The sequence below is a fragment of the Lithobates pipiens genome, unplaced genomic scaffold (genome assembly GCF_037356315.1).
Source record: "Lithobates pipiens isolate NorthernLeopardFrog02 unplaced genomic scaffold, aLitPip1_a1.2 Scaffold_19, whole genome shotgun sequence".
Classification (NCBI taxonomy): Eukaryota; Metazoa; Chordata; class Amphibia; order Anura; family Ranidae; genus Lithobates; species Lithobates pipiens.
The window spans coordinates 458,674,879-458,693,263 of NW_027507764.1; the positions used below are offsets into that span (position 1 = coordinate 458,674,879).

Here is an 18,385-nt window from a genome sequence, read left to right on the forward strand (position 1 = left end):
AACGAATCTAGCTTGTAGTACAGTACCTTTCCATTCCATTTCCTCATTCAGCTGGGTACTGCACTGTAGGGGGAAGCAGAGAGCACAGCACACTCCTCTGCACTTTACTTTCACTTTTGAAGCCGACTGAGCTTCACACAGTGCCGGGGATCGGCTCATTTGACAGCCCTGATCCCGCAGCACACCAGGCGGGCCGTTCAAAACCGGACTGCGGGCCGCGATTGGCCCGCGGGCCGGACTTTGGACATGCCTGCCCTAGGAGGTGGGGGATAAGGGGGGCAGAAGTGGAAGACCGTAGTTGGAGTTACACCCTAGAAGGTATTGCTTGTATTGGGGAGCTGTGCCCCCCAATGTGAAGTATAGGCCAGGTTTGGGCCAGGGATTGGGGAGGGGGGTGGGGGGAGGGATGGGGGGGGAGGGGGGTGGGGCGGGAGGAGAAATGCCTTGCAGAGGAGGAGACCAAAAGAAATGTGGAAATCGCGGGTAGATTAAAAAGGTGTAGATTAAGCAGGTCATCAGTTTGTCTTGGATGACCGAGGTAAAATTTATGTCATACAATGTGAAAGGATTAAATTCTCTTAACAAAAGGTAAACTTTTAAAGGAACTTCAGCATTACGGAGCAGAAGTAGTATTTTTGCAGGAGACACATTTATCCCAGGATACAAATATCAAGTTATTTTCAGATAGCTTTCCGACTTGGTTTTATGGGGATTCCCCAATAAGGAGGGCGAAGGGAGTGGCAATCGGATTTGAGAAACATACAAGATTTACTCTGCTCGATCGGCTGACTGACCCTGAGGGACGATTTTTGTTCCTCAAGGGGGAACTAGGAAAGAGGATATTTACTCTTGCAAATGTATACTGTCCAAATAAGAATCCCTTAGGATACATGAAACAGATTTTACGGAGATTAGCAGATTTTAAATCTGGTGATGTAATCCTAGCTGGGGACTTTAATTTCTGTATGGAACCAGTCTTGGATAGTACGTCCCGTGCAAGAGGGAGGAATGAGAGGACTTTGAAAAAAATTAAACATCACTTGAAACAACATCAAATGATGGATGTATGGCGGATTCAACATGAAAAAATGAAAGACTATACTTTCTATTCCCCTGTGCACGGGACACATTCCAGGCTGGATTATATACTGGTGGACCACAGGTTGTTGGAGGATGTTGTTGAGACAAGGATAGGAATAGTTTCTCTGTCGGACCATTCTCCAGTATTAATGAAGATGAGGATACCTGGTTTATATAGACAACCTTTTACTTGGCGCTTAAATGAAAATCTCCTACAGGATAAAGAAACCTCAGAGATAATTCGGAAAGAATTAGAATTCTACTTCTTGACGAATGATACAGGGGAAATTTCGGGGACCTCCCTATGGGAAGGACATAAAGCATACATCAGGGGTATCCTCATTTCCATAGGCGCAAATAAAAAAAAAAGTTAAAATACAGAAAAGGGAGAACTTGATAAAAGAAGTTCATAGATTAGAACAAGAGCATAAAAAACAAAAGGTCCAACAGCAGGAACTCTTTCACCTATTGCTCAACAAGAGAGAGGAACTTAAGGATCTCATGGAGTTGGAAACAAGGAAGGCACAGGAGGGGCGCGTCAGAGAGAGACACTATGGGAAAGATAAAACCGGTAAATATTTAGCGAGACAGTTAAAAGGGAGGAGGGAGATTAACTTTATTGATAAAATACAGGATAAGAATGGGAAGTTGGTCCATTCCTCAAAGGAAATCGCAGAGGTATTCAGGGAATATTATAATGCCCTATATAATGTACGCCAAAAAGGTGGGCATTGCAAAGGGGACAAGGAAATTATTAAAGAATTTTTGTATGATACCAATTTACCACATTTACAAGAGTGTGATAGATATAATATAGATAGACCTATTACAGAGGAGGAAATCTATCAAGCGTTAAAGGATACGGCATCGGGCAAAAGCCCGGGTCCCGACGGGTACACGATTATTTACTACAAAAAATTTAAGGATTTCTTAGTCCCCAGAATATGCAAATATATGAACGGTTTAGGTATGAAATGCAGGCCGAGGCCTTGCGGGCCTCGATTACGGTAATACCGAAGGAGGGAAAGGATCACTTACTCTGCTCTAGTTACAGGCCAATAGCTTTATTGAATGCGGATACAAAATTATTCGCCAAAATACTGGTGTCTAGGCTGAAGAATAAGATGTGCGAATTAGTGCACCCTGATCAGGTCGGATTTATACCCGAGAGAGAAGGTAGGGATAATGGTGTGAGGGCTTTACTCCTCCTCCAGGCCCTAAAAAATAGTGGGTCCCCAGGTCTATTCCTGTCTATAGATGCTGAGAAAGCATTTGACAGGGTAGACTGGGGACTCATGATAGAAACGTTGGAAGCCATGGGTATAGGCCCGAGAATGATCCAATGGATCCAGGTACTCTATAACCATCCGCAGGCCTCGGTAAAAATTAATGGAGAACCCTCTTCTCAATTTCAAATGGGAAACGGTACTAGACAGGGGTGCCCACTGTCCCCACTTCTCTTTGTTTTATCCTTGGAGCCATTATTGACTTTTATCCGAAAAAATCAGGATATAAGGGGGATTGAGATGGGAAGGGACGAACACAAATTAGCCGCTTACGCGGACGATGTGCTTTTTTTCATCACCAATCCTAGGATTACGATCCCGAACTTGCTGAGGGTGTTGGAAAAATTCGGCAAAATATCGAATTTAAAAATAAACCTCGGCAAGTCCGAAGTTATGAATGTTAATATTGGTAACCAGGAAGAAGAGAAACTCCGGGCAGAATTCCGCTTCCCCTGGTGCAAGAAGATTAGATATTTGGGAGTTTTTCTTTCGGATACCATAAAGAAAATATTTACGAATAATTATATCCCCTTACTAGATGAAATAAAAAGAGAAATAAAAAAAATCTCAACATGTCCCCTCTCCTGGTTAGGACGTATCAATGCAGTTAAAATGATAGTGGTCCCGAAGATCATATACAAGTTTCAAATGTTGCCCATTCCGCTCTCTCAGGCCTTCTTTAGATTAATGAAAAATATAATTTCGAAGTACATATGGCAACATAAAAAGCCGAGAATTGCCTCGGCCGTGTTAAGCAGGGGGAAAAGACAAGGGGGATTGGCAGTCCCGGACTTAAAAAGATATCACAATGCAGTGGTTTTGTCACGCGTAGTGGAATGGGCGAAAGAGGCAAACGAAAAGAGATGGGTGAGTGTAGAGAACACAATGAGTCAAGCACTATTAGGACGCACAATATGGAATCCTCCTCAGTTTAGGTCCATTGGACCAAAAGCACATGAGATAACACGTTTAGCACTAAAGATTTGGGATCGTACACATTCACAAAACAAATGGGGTTATAATTCACCCTTGATTTTTCTTAAAGAAAATGATTATTTCACACCTGGTAAACAGGAGGTGGGGGGCAACTGGATAATGAAAGAAAACGCACAATTAAAAGATATATTAGTTAGTGGTAAAATAGCCCCATTTCAAGTACTGTGTGCGGACACAGAACTTATGAAGATGGATGTATGGCGGTTCCTCCAGCTTAGTCATTTCATCTCAAATTTACCTCAGCCAATCCGTAGTGAAGAGGAATTGAGACCTCTGGAGCGGCTATGCCTGAGAGAAAAATCTAAAAAAAATATAAGCCTTTTATATAAGATTCTCTCAGAGGGAGATGAGCTGGAGGACCCGCCATACATCCAAAAGTGGGAAAAAGAGTTAGGGTCACGATGTAGTACACAAATCCGCAATAAGATATTTAAATTAATTCACTCAGGGGTTGCAGACAATAAGCTGATAGAAACAAACTACAAGTGCTTAGCTAGGTGGTACGCGACACCCGACAAAATGGCCAAATACGTAGTAGAGCAATCTGCGGATTGTTGGCGTGGGTGTAAAAAAATGGGGACCATGGCCCACATTTGGTGGGACTGCCCCATTATTAAAAATTATTGGAGAAAAATTTTAGAGATAATAAAAGTTGTAACTAAAAAGGAAATTAGAGAAGATCCGTGGACGGTCCTATTTCATGGGACAGACGAACCCACTAAGCAATATAAAACCTCGTTAATTCCCATACTGCTAGACACCGCCAAAAATCGAATCCCTAAAAAATGGAGAGAAAGTACGAGCCCCAAAATATCGGAATGGATTTTCCGTATAAATGAAATACAAAAAATTGAAAACTATAATGAGGGAGATGAAGCCTCAACAGTAGCTGAGGGAAGCTTAGATAAATGGGCCTCGTGGGAAGAATTTAAATTGTCTTGGAGATATGTTGAGGAAATTACACAATAAACACAAGAATAAATCAATACCCGGTTAGAAATAACGATCATAAATTAGAAACCCATTTGAAACCTGCAAGGAAAGGGGGGGGAGGGTAGGGGAAGGGGAAAGCAGAGGGGTATTTAATATTAGGATGGCGTAGGTCTTAATCACAAAGAAATTAAGGAATGTTTGTATATATATGTAAACAAGGTTCTTTCCTTTTTTTTAGTTTTGTTATTTTCTTTCTTTTTTCTGGTTTGAAATTGTCCTAAATACACTCTGCTGGATGGAAAAAAAAAAAAAATTTTTTTTTTTTTTTTTTTTTGAGATAAATAAAGAATAAAGAAAATTAAATAATGTGAATAGATTCCTTTAAATAAGGAGAGGAGGCATGTTAATGTTAAATTCCCAAACATTTATTTTTAAAAACAAAATGTATCAAATTTCAGCACAGTTTATAAAAGGTTCAGTACACAATTAAAGATGAATTATACATTTGAGATGAAAAGGGTTTATAAAATAAACTTCACCTTTGCATATGTATATTACTTCTAAAATACATTAGCAGCATCAGAGAATGGGACATGCTTGACCTTGCCTCATTACATTACAAATCAGCAGTGACAGATTTCAATGTTTACGGTTTCTTTTTAACTTTATACACGTTCTCTTAAAGCTAAACCTTTCCTTTTTCTAACTTTTCCTGCTGACATCATAAAAAATGTTTGGTACCTGGCTGTTATATTGATTATTCGGATTACTGACTTGGAACAGCAATGCACTTTAACCGTTTCCTGACCATGTCACGCAGATATACTGCGGCACAGTGGCTCTCCTGGGCAAAATCCCATACGGGTATGTCCTACCCTTTTTCAGCTACCAGAGGGTGAGCACGCGCCATGGGAGGTGCATGCCCGCCCGCTGCATGGCGGGGGGACATGATGCAAATGTCAGCAGGTGCATTTTTTTGGGGAGGCTGCAGCTATAGAATTCTAAGCACGGAATCCTTTGTTTAAATTCGTTAACAATTACACTTCATGTTCAATATCCTATATTTAAAACCTTATTATATAACCTTACTAAAATGCAATTAAATAAAAAGGCACCTAACAAATCTGCATTTCTCGTAAGTTACATCTATCATCACAATGAACATCAGTTCTTCTGCTCTTGCAGTGACTTACAGCAAGGCCTCATTTACACTTGCGATTGAGGCGTGGCAAAACCTCCAACTGCTCCCTCTGTTGCTGCCGAGGCAGCGGCCAGGGGTTTACACAAGCTGCAGCAGAAATTATACCCACTGTCACACTTAAAGTAAAGGGGGCCACTATGCAATCGCCGTTACTGTCACTGACCCCCGCCGCAGTCACTATACCCTTCACTGACCCCCGCCGCAGTCACTGTACCCGTCACTGACCCCCGCCGCAGTCACTGTACCCGTCACTGACCCCCGCCGCAGTCACTGTACCCGTCACTGGCCCCCGCCGCAGTCAGCGTTCCTGTCACTGGCCCCCGCCGCAGTCAGCGTTCCTGTCACTGGCCCCCGCCGCAGTCAGCGTTCCTGTCACTGGCCCCCGCCGCAGTCAGCGTTCCTGTCACTGGCCCCCGCCGCAGTCAGCGTTCCTGTCACTGGCCCCCGCCGCAGTCAGCGTTCCTGTCACTGGCCCCCGCCGCAGTCAGCGTTCCTGTCACTGGCCCCCGCCGCAGTCAGCGTTCCTGTCACTGGCCCCCGCCGCAGTCAGCGTTCCTGTCACTGGCCCCCGCCGCAGTCAGCGTTACTGTCACTGGCCCCCGCCGCAGTCAGCGTTACTGTCACTGGCCCCAGTGCAATGTTCTATCAGATGCAGACACAGTTCACGTATTCAGGCCGCCACTGGTGCAGCTGCTGCTTAATACAATAGCCATTTAGGCAACATCTATGCTGTAGCAAGTCTATGGGAGAATCAACAGATTTTCTCTTACGCAACTGTGGGCTGTACAAGAGAAAACCTTGCCATGTATAGCTAGCCTTTTACAGCAGGGAATAATGGGATAAATGGAAATTCCACCAAATAAGCACAAAGCGCTTCCTGAATCTGTCTGCAATGGATCATAACATGTCTCAGAATAAGATATATGTGAATGAGCAGTACTAGCATTACACATATTGCCCAAAGTTGCTAATGATATGTTGGCCATTGTTCATTGAAAAGAAAACCAAATCTCATATCCATTTGCCTGTTAAATATAATCACCTTCATTCTTCATAAAATCGGCACGCTCAATAATATTGGCCTTTTTAAAACCAATTTTGTGTTACTTCTATGAACCCTATACAGTGTCATCCACTGAACATTAGCAGCTCATTCAATTTGACAAGGTTTTACTGATGCAGAGAGCTTCGGTGGACAGTGGCTCCAATGGTTAACAGATAAAATAATGGGTACACAACAACAACATATACCATTGAACATATTCAACAAGTGAAGAACAATATGCCTGGTGCAATAATGGCAAACAATTATAAATGAATTCACTTGTCTGACTTCAGAATAGTAAAATGGTTACTATGAATCATAGCACTTTACACAAAAATAGTATTAGAGTTGCTTCACTAAATAAGCAGATACACACATACATTCAGTAAATATATAATTGGCCAGTCACCAAGAAAATAGATTATTCTATTAGATAATTTTTTTCACATTTCATTTAAGGCTACGTTCACGTTTCACAAAAAAATAACAAATGCACATATTTTTCAGATAAAAAAAAAAAAAGTGCAGTTATTTTTTTTTTTTATAGACAGAAGCCTGCAAGGTATTACACCCGCGATCAGCGGATATTGGGTGCAACGCCAGGCTCCTGCACGTTCTCTTCAACTTTCTGCTTGTACCTGTGTGCAGGCTATCAATTGGAAAGCTGGAGGAAGAGTTCAGGTAGTTCATTTATTTACAGATTGCTAGATACACCCCTAAATACGGGTGTAACATGTTCCATATTCAAAAAGGTGAACTTATTCTTGTTGCACCGATGCTCTAGCCGACTTCATGTATCCATTTAAAACTCCCTCCTTATTTAAAAATTAATTTACCTTTAAAAGAATGTATCACCTTAAAATGGAAAATATAGCATACATACTGTGATATTACAGTGTTTGGATGTGAATTCACATCAGTGTTTCATGTATCTATATAAAGTGCTTAAAAAAAAAAATATAATATATATATATATATATATATATATATATATATATATATATATATATATATATATATATATATATATAGGTTTTCTTTGTAAACTACAAAAAACTGAGCTCCAGTTACTACTCAAAGCACCGTTTAAAAAATGCCATCTGATCAAGGAAGGCACTGAAAAGTAGAAATCTTCATGTTGCTTAGGACTGTTGCCAGACCATTCATTTCAACAAAAATAACTGCATAGGACTTTGTGTGCAATTACCACAATTTATGCATGTTCTATACATGCAACCACCTCCCTAGTGTAGACACCCAAAATGCCTGAGTCTTCCGCTAGGTGTAGCCATGTTGGATGTGATGTCCGCAGTCCCAGCAGTCTCAGAGAGGTCACTCAAGTGACACTCTATAGCAGTGATGGCGAACCTTGGCACTCCAGATGTTTTGGAACTACATTTCCCATGATGCTCAACTACACTGCAGAGTGCATGAGCATCATGGGAAATGTAGTTCCAAAACATCTGGAGTGCCAAGGTTCGCCATCACTGCTCTATATTATTCCCCTTCGCTCCACTCCAACAGCTACATAAAAGGTTATGTAGGGAGGATGAAGGGATGGAGGACCTTGGCCAGCACCGTGTAATAAGGCACTCCAGCATGGGAGAGTAATAAGGCACATGGCAAGTGAAAAAAAAACATTTTTGGAAAGGAAAAAAAAATAATTAAAAAATTTAAGTGAACAATTTTACTTTTTTTTTCAGCCCTTTAACCTGCAATTTTAAAGTTGGTGACAGGATCTCTAAGGGAAAAATACAGTAAGACATGTAAACCAATTGTATAATCATTAAAATGATTAAACTGCAAAAGAACAGAAATGATCTTGCACAAAAAATTACAACTTACCAATAATACTCAGTTTAACTAAATATAATCATCCAACCGTTTCATTAATTCAGGAATGTATGGCATGGTCGTGTAGTACACAACAGTAACCAAAACCCCTCTTCAGCTACAGCAGTTTATATAGAAGACATATTGTAATAGGCAGTTTATCTGAACTATATTGCTTTTCGAAATGGTACACACCGGTTTTAAATGGCTATTGTCCATCAAATGTGGTTCTGAATAACCAAACAACATTTTGGCAGCATTTTAAGTCTAATGCCGCGTACACACGACCGGACTTTCTAGCAGACTAGGTCCAAAGGGTTAGTCCGAAAATGTGTGGGCTAGTCCGATCGTTGGAGAAAAAAAAAAAAATTTCAGACAGACCTCTCAATAGAGCAGGTTTCAAATCTATCAGATGGATTCAATTCCGACGGACTCAAAATCGGGAAAACCGTTTGTCTGTATGCTGGTCCAACGGACCAAATACGACGCAAGGGAAGCTATTGGCTACTGGCTGTTAAACTTCCTTGTTTAGTCCCGTTTACATGATCACGTTCAAAATGAACGGACTTTCGCACGGACTTAGTCCATTCGTGTGTGGCCAAGTCCATTCGTTTGGAAAGTCAGTCGAAACACCGCCGAAAGTCTGTCAGGAAGATCGGACCTAATCTGCCAGAAAGTCCGGTCTTTTCTACGCGGCATAAAGAATAAACAGGATGCCATATTTTAAAGAATTCCAGACATCAGCATGTTATACATAGTTACATTGGTCCAGCTGGCATACGATATACCTGGCTGATGCCACTGGAAGCTGGAAATCTCTGAAATAGATGCCGATAATTCAGTGATCTCCACTTGCTTCCAGGTCCTGCACTGAGCGGCTACTTTTCTGTATTGTGAATACAGGAGGCCAGCCACTCGGCACAGATGCAAAGCGTTCTCCGATTGGACGAGGTGGGGAGGTGATGTCACACTCTCCACCTCATCCACTTAGAGAAAGCTTTGCTTCATTCAGAAAATGCAAAGCATTCTGTGAATGGTGCCCGCGCTGAGCAGCCAGCTTCATGTATTCACAACACACCAAGCTTGCCACTCAACACGGGAATTGGAAACAAGTGGCGATCACTGGAGTAGCGATGCCTACTTCAGTGATTTCCACCTTTCAGGGGCATCAGCCAGGTATGTCAAATACATAGTTACATTGGTCCAAGATCTCAAAAAGAACAAAAGGGCTGTCAGATTGTTTAATGTGCTAATATACCGTTAATGTAGCATGGTTTTTAAAAAAAAAAAATAGAAGAATCTCTGAACAAAAGAATCCCCACTACCATAAAAAACAAAATCAAGTTTTTTCTCAGTACAAAATTAACGACTATTTATATAATCATAGTAAAAAGGAGATTCTTTGTACTAAAGACCCGCTAAACAATTAACTTCAACCTCTAGTACAAATAATGACAAGCCGTGAAGTTGTTACAACTTACTCAAGACAAAATTATCAATAATGCGTATAATGGAGAAGAGATTAGAGGGGGACTTCCAATATTATAGGATTTAGAGCTGTATTTTTCAACAGACTCCCTTTGCGCGCAAATTATCTTATTATTTGATGTATGCAATTCCTGCATTGTTTTGTCTAGGATTAAGCAATACACTCTTACTATGGATCACTGTGATTCATTAACAGTCCCCCCCCCCCCCCCAAAAAAAAACAAAAAACAAACAAACACACACACACACTAGCAAGTCACACACACACTAGCAATTAGCCATCACATGCACAGCCTGCCCACCTCATGCACTCTATTGCTGCTGAATGGCTTCCAATCCAGCTGCACATCAGTGAGTTCTGTGTGAGGGCTCAATATCTCCTCTTTCTTACCCCCATTTCCTATTAATAATCCACTTAGTTAAACATATTAAATAATACAGACTTTACTAATTTTTTTTCCCCCAACACGTTTACAACTTTTGCAAGATTTAAAAAAATATATATATATATTTTTCTCTGTAAACTCTCCTCTTTTAAAAAAAAATATATATGAGGTGTGTCCAGAATGTAATGAGAATGATATTTGAGAAATGATTTTAATTAAACAAGGTCTTCAAAGTATGCACCTTGTGAGTGTACACAACGCTCCAAGCAATATTTCCATTCTTCATAGCATTCCTGGAAGTCTTCGGGTGGGATGCGTAGTGGCTCTTTGGAGGTTATCCATACTACCAAAATGGTGTGAAATAGGAAGAAGGGAGCACCCACAATGCCAATCCCATCCAACACAGCATTGGGCTGTCTCCCAGGGGTATGCCTTCATTGTCGTCATAAAAATACTTTTACCTGTAGTCTTTATATGCTGTTTGGCCATACTATGTGTCACCAGCATCTACTAAGCTTTATGCGGATGGGATTATGTCCTCTATTGGCTGTCCCCATTGATGGTAATTTACTGAATGAGACTTCTTTCCTGCCATCAGAATGTGCCACTTGCTGTCCACTCTATCACAGCGTGGTTGACTGCCCCATATATTTTGATCTGTCCTGGTTGCTATGACATTTGTCCTTGAGGCACAGCTCATTTGAAGATAGTGAGATTTATTATTGTTCTCTCTTGCTACATCTTTGAACCTTTTTCCGTGTCCTGAGGAAGCCTTTACGGCGAAACGCGTAGACGCGATGCACAAGGGCTCATTGTACAAATATCATTTCATACGATTTTTATATTGTTTTTAACACTGTTATAATATTGTATTTTTCAATAAAATTGATTTTTTTTCTACTTCCCTATTTGCTTCCATGCCTTAAAAGTCCGACTGTTTGGTATCATCTTTGTTTTCCCTTGATACCAAAATTGTGTCTTTTCTCATGTTCAAATCCCGAGTCATGATTTCATAAACAATTGACTTGGCAATTCCCGTTTCCTCTGCAATCATTCTGACAGAGAAGTCGGTCAAAAACAGAACAGAATGTGGATGCAGTGAGGTCTGTTCTCAACCATGACCAACAGCTCATGACTGCAGAGGAAACGAGATTCACCAAGTAAATTGTTCATGAAATTTTGACTCAGGATTTGAACATGAGAAAGGACACCATTTTAGTAGCGTGGAGAACACCCAAAGAGCCATTAGTCATGCTCTGAACGTCATCCCATTTGAAGGTTTCCAGGGATGGTATGAAGAATGGAAAAGTCACCGGAAGCGTTGTGTACACTCACAGGGTGCATGCTTTTAAAAGGAAACAATGTGCAATTGTATTTACATATGTAAATACATTTTTCAATAAAATAATTTTTTTAATATTCTCATTACTTTCTGGAAACACCTCGTAAATCTACAGTTTATAAGTCTAGCAGTGCTTTGACCAATATTCTTTTGCATGAACAGGAATATAAATCCTTACACTACTGGACCAGTTTAATAGAATATTTACTATGCATTTTTATTAATAGTGTATTTGTATCTCCTTTCATATTTCAATGTATGCATAACATTTGATGTTAAAAAGTGAAATTCTCAAACACATCTTTCAGATCTACCCTACCATGTATTTATTTTTTCATATTTGCAGTATGGCTTATATCCATAAGGAATTTTTTTTTTTTATATCCTCTTACTGTAGGTTTGGAGTTTGTATTTGATTTTTTGAATGAAAACCATACCATTTTTACCTAACCCACTTTATTCGCTATAGAGCTTGCGCCACATCTGAAGAATTAATTCGTTGAGAAGCGCGATTGGTGCTCAATTAATTATCAGTTTTTTTTTATAAAGAGGCCTACACTTTCAGAAATATTATTTCTACATTCTGAAGACTCCACCCACCTATGGGCACCTCTGCTATCCCATGGGCTTTTTTGATCCTATATATCCACTTAAGAAATATGTATATTTGTGGTCATTTGGTGCTACACAAAATATTCACCCAGGTAATCTTGGAATATACAGTACATCCATGTTACTGATAACATGCTCTGTTCAATTAGCTGCTGGATTACCATACTCCCGCACCATTCCATAACCACAGTTTTTTTTTTTTAAGCTGGTTAAAAATGACAAATCACAGTAAATATATAACTAGCTTATTTCCCCACAGGGTCTGTTATATACAAAGTGCGTAATTTAGAGAAAGTTATACGTTCTCCGATATACTGAGCAGGTAATCCTCAGAATCCATGATGTAATCAGTCCATTCTTTGCAGAGATCCATGACTGGAGGTCCTGCTCCACCATATTCTGGAGGTAGGATATTCTCAGAAAAGTGCTGGTGTAGAGTTGGCATGTAATAGCTACCATGCATATGAATCTAAAATAACAGAACAAAATAACTGGTCAGGCTTTATTGTAAAGTGCTGGCTTCTTGTGAACAACTGGAACGATGGTCTATATCGCAGCGTTCCTTTTATTTTTTATAATAGCTGAATTTTATTGGGAAGAATGATGTCCAACCCCCTCACCCAAAAGGACATACCCATTTTTCCTTTGGTTGAAGTTATATCAGGGCCATGGCTGCAGTCATGACCCTGGCATCAAACTTTTCAGCCAGAGATGCTCCATAAAGTGCTGAAAGTTACGCAAGAGTTTGAAAAATGTATAAAAGGTGTTTAGCCTTCCTTAAGGTTAGCAGTCCCCACAACTTTTGCCTAATGGTTGATTTAGCCCTGGCACAGGTAAATTACAGCATCAAAGAAGAAATGGGGCTTTAATGCACCTGAGTGGCCAAGAAAGGGAAGATTTGTGGCTTGGGATGTAAACAATAGAGGCTGCAGAAGTCAGATCTGGTTAAATATACATCTGAGAATGGGGGTGGGTATGATCGGTTAGCTGAGGGCAAAAACAATAAGTGCACTTATCCTTTTAAAGTCCTGGTACCCAACAAGTGGCTGTGGGAAAGTCGATTTGTGGGTACACTTGGGGGATTTCTAGCGAATGGGGAACATTGATGGGAGCTGTGATTCCGAATAGGGCAGATGTAACCGATTGGCCAAGGAAGCTGCTGTGATGATTGGACACACTCAATTTTCTTTTTGTCCAGCATGCACAGCGAAAACAGGTAGGGCCACACACAGGTTGAAATTTGTCTGGTCCCTGCTCGAGCCGATTATACCCACCTTAAAGAATAGGTAAACCCAACATTTCATATTCCTAATATGTGCCTCCTGTACCACATTAAGGTGCATCTCATAAAATTCAAATATCATCAAAAAGTAAAATTTCAGCAATTAAAGTGAAATTCATATTTTATATAGGATTTGTTACACACAGGGTGATGTATTTCAAGCATGTATTTTTCATTTTGATGATTATGGCTTACAGCTAGTGAAAACCCAAAATTCAGTATCTCAGAAAAATAGATTACATAGGACCAATAAAAAAAGAAAGATTTTTAATACAGAAATATTAGCTTAGTGAAAAGTACTGCTATATCCATGTACAGTATAGTACACGCTCAATACTTGGTAGGGGCTTCTTTTGCATGAATTACTGCAGTGTGGCATGGAGGTGATCAGTCCCTGGCACTGCTGAGGTATTATGGAAGCCCAGGTTGCTCGGTTGGTGGCTTACAGCTCATCTGCATTGTTGGGTCTGGTAGAGGGATGCGCTGACGTTGGACTTGATAAAAACACAGTGGACCAACACCAGCAAATGACTTGGCTCCCCAAATCATCATGGACTGTGGAAAATTTTGCATCTCATTTGGAAATCAAGGTCCCAGAGTCTGGAGGAAGAGTGGAGAGGCATCTGCTGGTGTTGGTCCACCGTGTTTTATCAAGTCCAAAGTCAGCGCAGACCTCTACCAGGAAATTCTAGAGCACTTCATGCTTCCCTCTGGTGACCAGCTTTATGGAGATGGGGATTTCATTTTCCAACAGGACTTGGCACCTGCCCACACTGCCAAAAGTACCAATACCTGGTTAAATGATCATGGTGTCACTGTGCTTGATTGGCCAGCAAACTCGCCTGACCTAAACCCCATTGAGAATCTGTGGGGTATGGTCAAGAAAAAGATGAGACACACCAGACCCAACAATGCAGACGAGCTGAAGGCCGTTATCAAAAGAAACCTAGGCTTCCATAACCCCGCAGCAGTGCCACAGGTTGATCACCTCCATGCCACAACACATTGATGCAGTAATTCATGCAAAATGAGCCCCAACAAAGTATTGCGTGCATACTATACTGTACATGGACATACCCGTACTTTTCAGTAAGCCAAAGTTTCTATATAAAAAATCAGCTTTTTTGTTTTTTATTGGTCTTGTGGAATATTCTAATTTTTTGAGATGAATATGTGAGTTTCACTTTTTGAATTGAATTACAGAAATAAATGAACTTTTTGATAAAATTCTAATTCTATGAGATGCGCCTGTACTTGTATGAGAAAGTATCCTCTTCTCTTTGTATGGCTTCCTTTGTGTTAAATCACTGGCGTTCCTGCCAGCCCCTCTGCTTTCCTATCAAGAACTGACCACACAAAGCAGGAGAACACACTTTGGTCAGCTCACTGGGAAGTTCAGTGTGTTGCTCTTCCTACTCCCCCAGCTCCCATGCACCAGAGAACGCAGGGAATTTGATCACTTATAAAAAAAAAAAAATTAAAAATAAAATAAAAGAAGGGGGGAAAAGGTGTTTATAATGGTTTATCTATACACAAATGTTTTGCCTTTTTTCTATTTTAAACTGAACTCATTGTTTTACAAGCACTTTAACAATGTGGATGTTTGCACCAAACAACACTACAAGGTTGATTTACTAAAACTGGGGAGTGCAAAATCTGGTGCAGCGCTGCATAGAAACCAGTCAGCTTGCAGGTTTCTCAAAGTTGAATTAAACAATCTGAAGTTAGAAGCAGATTGATTTCTATGCACAGCAGCACCAGATTTTGCACGCCAGTTTTACTACATCAACCCCCATGTGTGGATTTGCTTGTCTCAATTTCCCTTTGCCTAATGAGTCACATGACAATGGGGAGGGAAAATGGCTAATTGTGCCCAATTTGGCCATTTTTACTTAGGGGTGTACTCACTTTTGTTGCCAGCGGTTTTGACATTAATGGCTGTGTGTTGAGTTATTTTGAGGGGACGGCAAATTTACACTGTTATACAAGCTGTACACTCACTACTTTACATTGTAGCAAAGTGTAATTTCTTCAGTGTTGTCACATGAAAAGATAAAATATTGACAAAAATGTTTGAGATATATATAGATTTTTTTTTTTTAGCTTACTTACCCGTTCTTTGATCTTGTCAGGTAGGAACGGACTGATTAAGGCATATACTGGGTAGAAGAAAAAAGGCTCGTTTATGAAGTGTATTCCACGAACTTTAAGAGGGAAAGAGTCCTGAAAAACAACAAAATCTGCTTTAAAGAAAAAAAAAGCCCAAATCAACTTCCAATTATAATACACACCATTTCATGTACCCTTGTGCTGGCCAAAGACCACCAAATTATATTTTTGTTTTTAAACTAGTCCAAGTTAAAAAGGATCTTCACCCTAGAGAAAACTGTAGCTGCTGACTTTTAATAAAAAGACACTTACCTGTCCAGGGATCCAGTGCCATCCTCAACTGAGCCAGTTCTTCACCGGTCTTCGGGTCCCCGGCTGTAACTCCTTGCAGCTTCACAGCCAGCTTTCCAATGCACATGCATGTGCCACGCTGAGCTTTTGAATGGTCGCACAGCCTTCTGACACATGTAACATGTCCCAGAAGGGTGCGGGCCGAACTTCCTAGGCTAGCCAGGTGGAAGAGTGAGTATCAAAACTAGGTACCCCCCCCCCAAAAAACCTTAATAAACCAAATATGGTATGGTAAACATAAATGTAACTTAAAAGGGGAAGTTCTGCTTTCTCTATGGGGAGGAGAAAAAAAAAATCTATAAAAAGATCTAGGAGGTTGAAACAAAAAAAGCAGACATTGTTCTGCCTCCAGCAGGATATTAAGTTGTTTTACCTGCAATATCAGATTTGGCCACAAGATGGAGCCAGTGGTAAATTTACAGTTTTTTTTGCAGAAACTAGAAACCTTTAAAGCGGAGTTCCACCCATTTTTTTCATGATTATTGCAAGACAATGCCCACCTGCAGAACAGTATGCAATGGCAATTCTTTTTTTTATTATTGCTAAATACCTTATTTTCACTGTGTAGTCTGCACTTTCTGTCCCAGCCACCTAGGCAATTTCATCATTAGGCAATTCCCTAGGACACCTGGGATATCAGTGTCATCTATCCCAGAAGTCCTAGGGAGGACCAACAATGAAATCTCATGGTATTTCCAGACAGGAAGTTCTGTGTTGGATTGACAGGTTGCCATAGCAATGGGGCAGGAAACTCTACCGATGCCGACATTGTTATGGCAAATCTAAACAACATTCCGACGCTGCGCCATTACTGCGCAGGCGTGAGCCAGCTGCTCAGAATCCCGGTAGCAAATGGGAAAGAGCTTCAGGTGCCCACATCATGAATGGTCGCTGCCTGTCTTCTGGGATCCTGTGGATATGATGTGCTTTTTTGAAAGAAATTGTCAAGGAGGCTGGAACTCCGCTTTAACTAAAGTTCCCATCATTCTTAAGTCTAAGGAAGAGAAACAGGTGCATGCCGGGAGCTCAGACTCCATCCTAGAGACTGAAAGAAGGAACCAGCTATCAGAGCACATGTTGGACTAAAATTTGCATCTGCTTGCATCTCATAAAAACGCAGAATAATTTATCGCCATCTACAGCCTAGCGCATACATATACACATTATATATATATATATATATATATATATATATATATATATATATATATATACATATACATATACACACACACACACACACACACACACACACACATACACACATACACACATATATATATATATATATATATATATATATATATATATATATATATATATATATATATATATATATATATATATATATATATATATATATATATATATATATATATATATATATATATATATATATATATATATATACACACACACACACACATATACACACACATATACACACACACATACATACATACATATATATATATATATATATATACACACACACACACACACACACACTTATCAACCAGTAACTTTATAAATGAGATGTACACAAAAGCAATTTGTCATGCAACAGTTCAATGCTTGGGTTGACAATAGGTAAAATTTGGAAGCAAGACTGTAAATCACCAGGCAGGCTGCACAGCGGTCACGTTTTATAAAATATTAGAAACATGCACAACATGGGAAGGGTTGTAGGCAGCTCAGGATACTTCCCCAGCCCCTACGTCATTACAGAGCACAGTACAGATGTGGGAATTGGTGAAAATCCGCACTCCCAGAAGTGTTGTTTTCTGAAGACGACTTCAGCTGGCCATTTCTCTTCAAAAGAATGGTGTTCAGAAGTGCAGCCAGCTGGAGAGAAAGTATTTACTTTCTTCTTAACAGGTAACTGGTTTTATGGGCACTTACAGTTAACATGCCATACACTTACCACATTCCACCATCCACATAAGAGAGTGGATAAAGGAATATACCGAAGGGCTGGTTCACTACTGAATGAGGTGTGGGAAAGGTCACAATCTGTGCATATTTCTGGCACTGTGTTCAAAACGCACTGTCTTTGCGATCTGCTGCGGGTGCCAATACATAGTACGTAGTGCATTTGTGGGTACTGTGGTACCTTGCGATTTGGCAAAGTGCGTTTTTCAAAAGTAGTGCATGCACTACTTTGTGTGATTGGTGCAATTTCAGCTTTCAATTGAATGGGCTAAAAATGGCACGCCAGTAGATTGCATGGGTGTGAACTGGCTCAAATTTTTTTTTTTTTAATGCATTCATGCCCTAGCCTATTTCTGACATTTGTTGCTTACAAGTTAAAATCCATATTTTTTGCTAGAAAATTACTTAGAAACCTGTAGAGGTAAGATGCACTGAACGATCCTTGAAGTGCAAGCAATCTAGTCCCTCCCATGGACAGATATGTAGAAACAATGCGTATTGCTGCACAA

The 18,385-nt window shown here is 40.2% G+C and overlaps 1 protein-coding gene across 1 annotated transcript in view; it reads right to left on the minus strand.

The window, feature by feature from the left end:
- Positions 1-4,698: 4,698 nt before the first annotated feature.
- Positions 4,699-18,385, minus strand: part of TTPA (alpha tocopherol transfer protein) — a 57,527-nt gene continuing 43,840 nt past the window's right edge. Inside the window, exons 4-5 of the mRNA XM_077492776.1 lie at positions 15,597-15,707; positions 4,699-12,671 (exon numbers count right to left, since the gene is read on the minus strand). Of these exons, the coding sequence (XP_077348902.1) occupies positions 12,498-12,671; positions 15,597-15,707 (285 nt within the window). The 3' untranslated portion in view covers positions 4,699-12,497. The remainder of the gene's footprint in view (positions 12,672-15,596; positions 15,708-18,385) is intronic.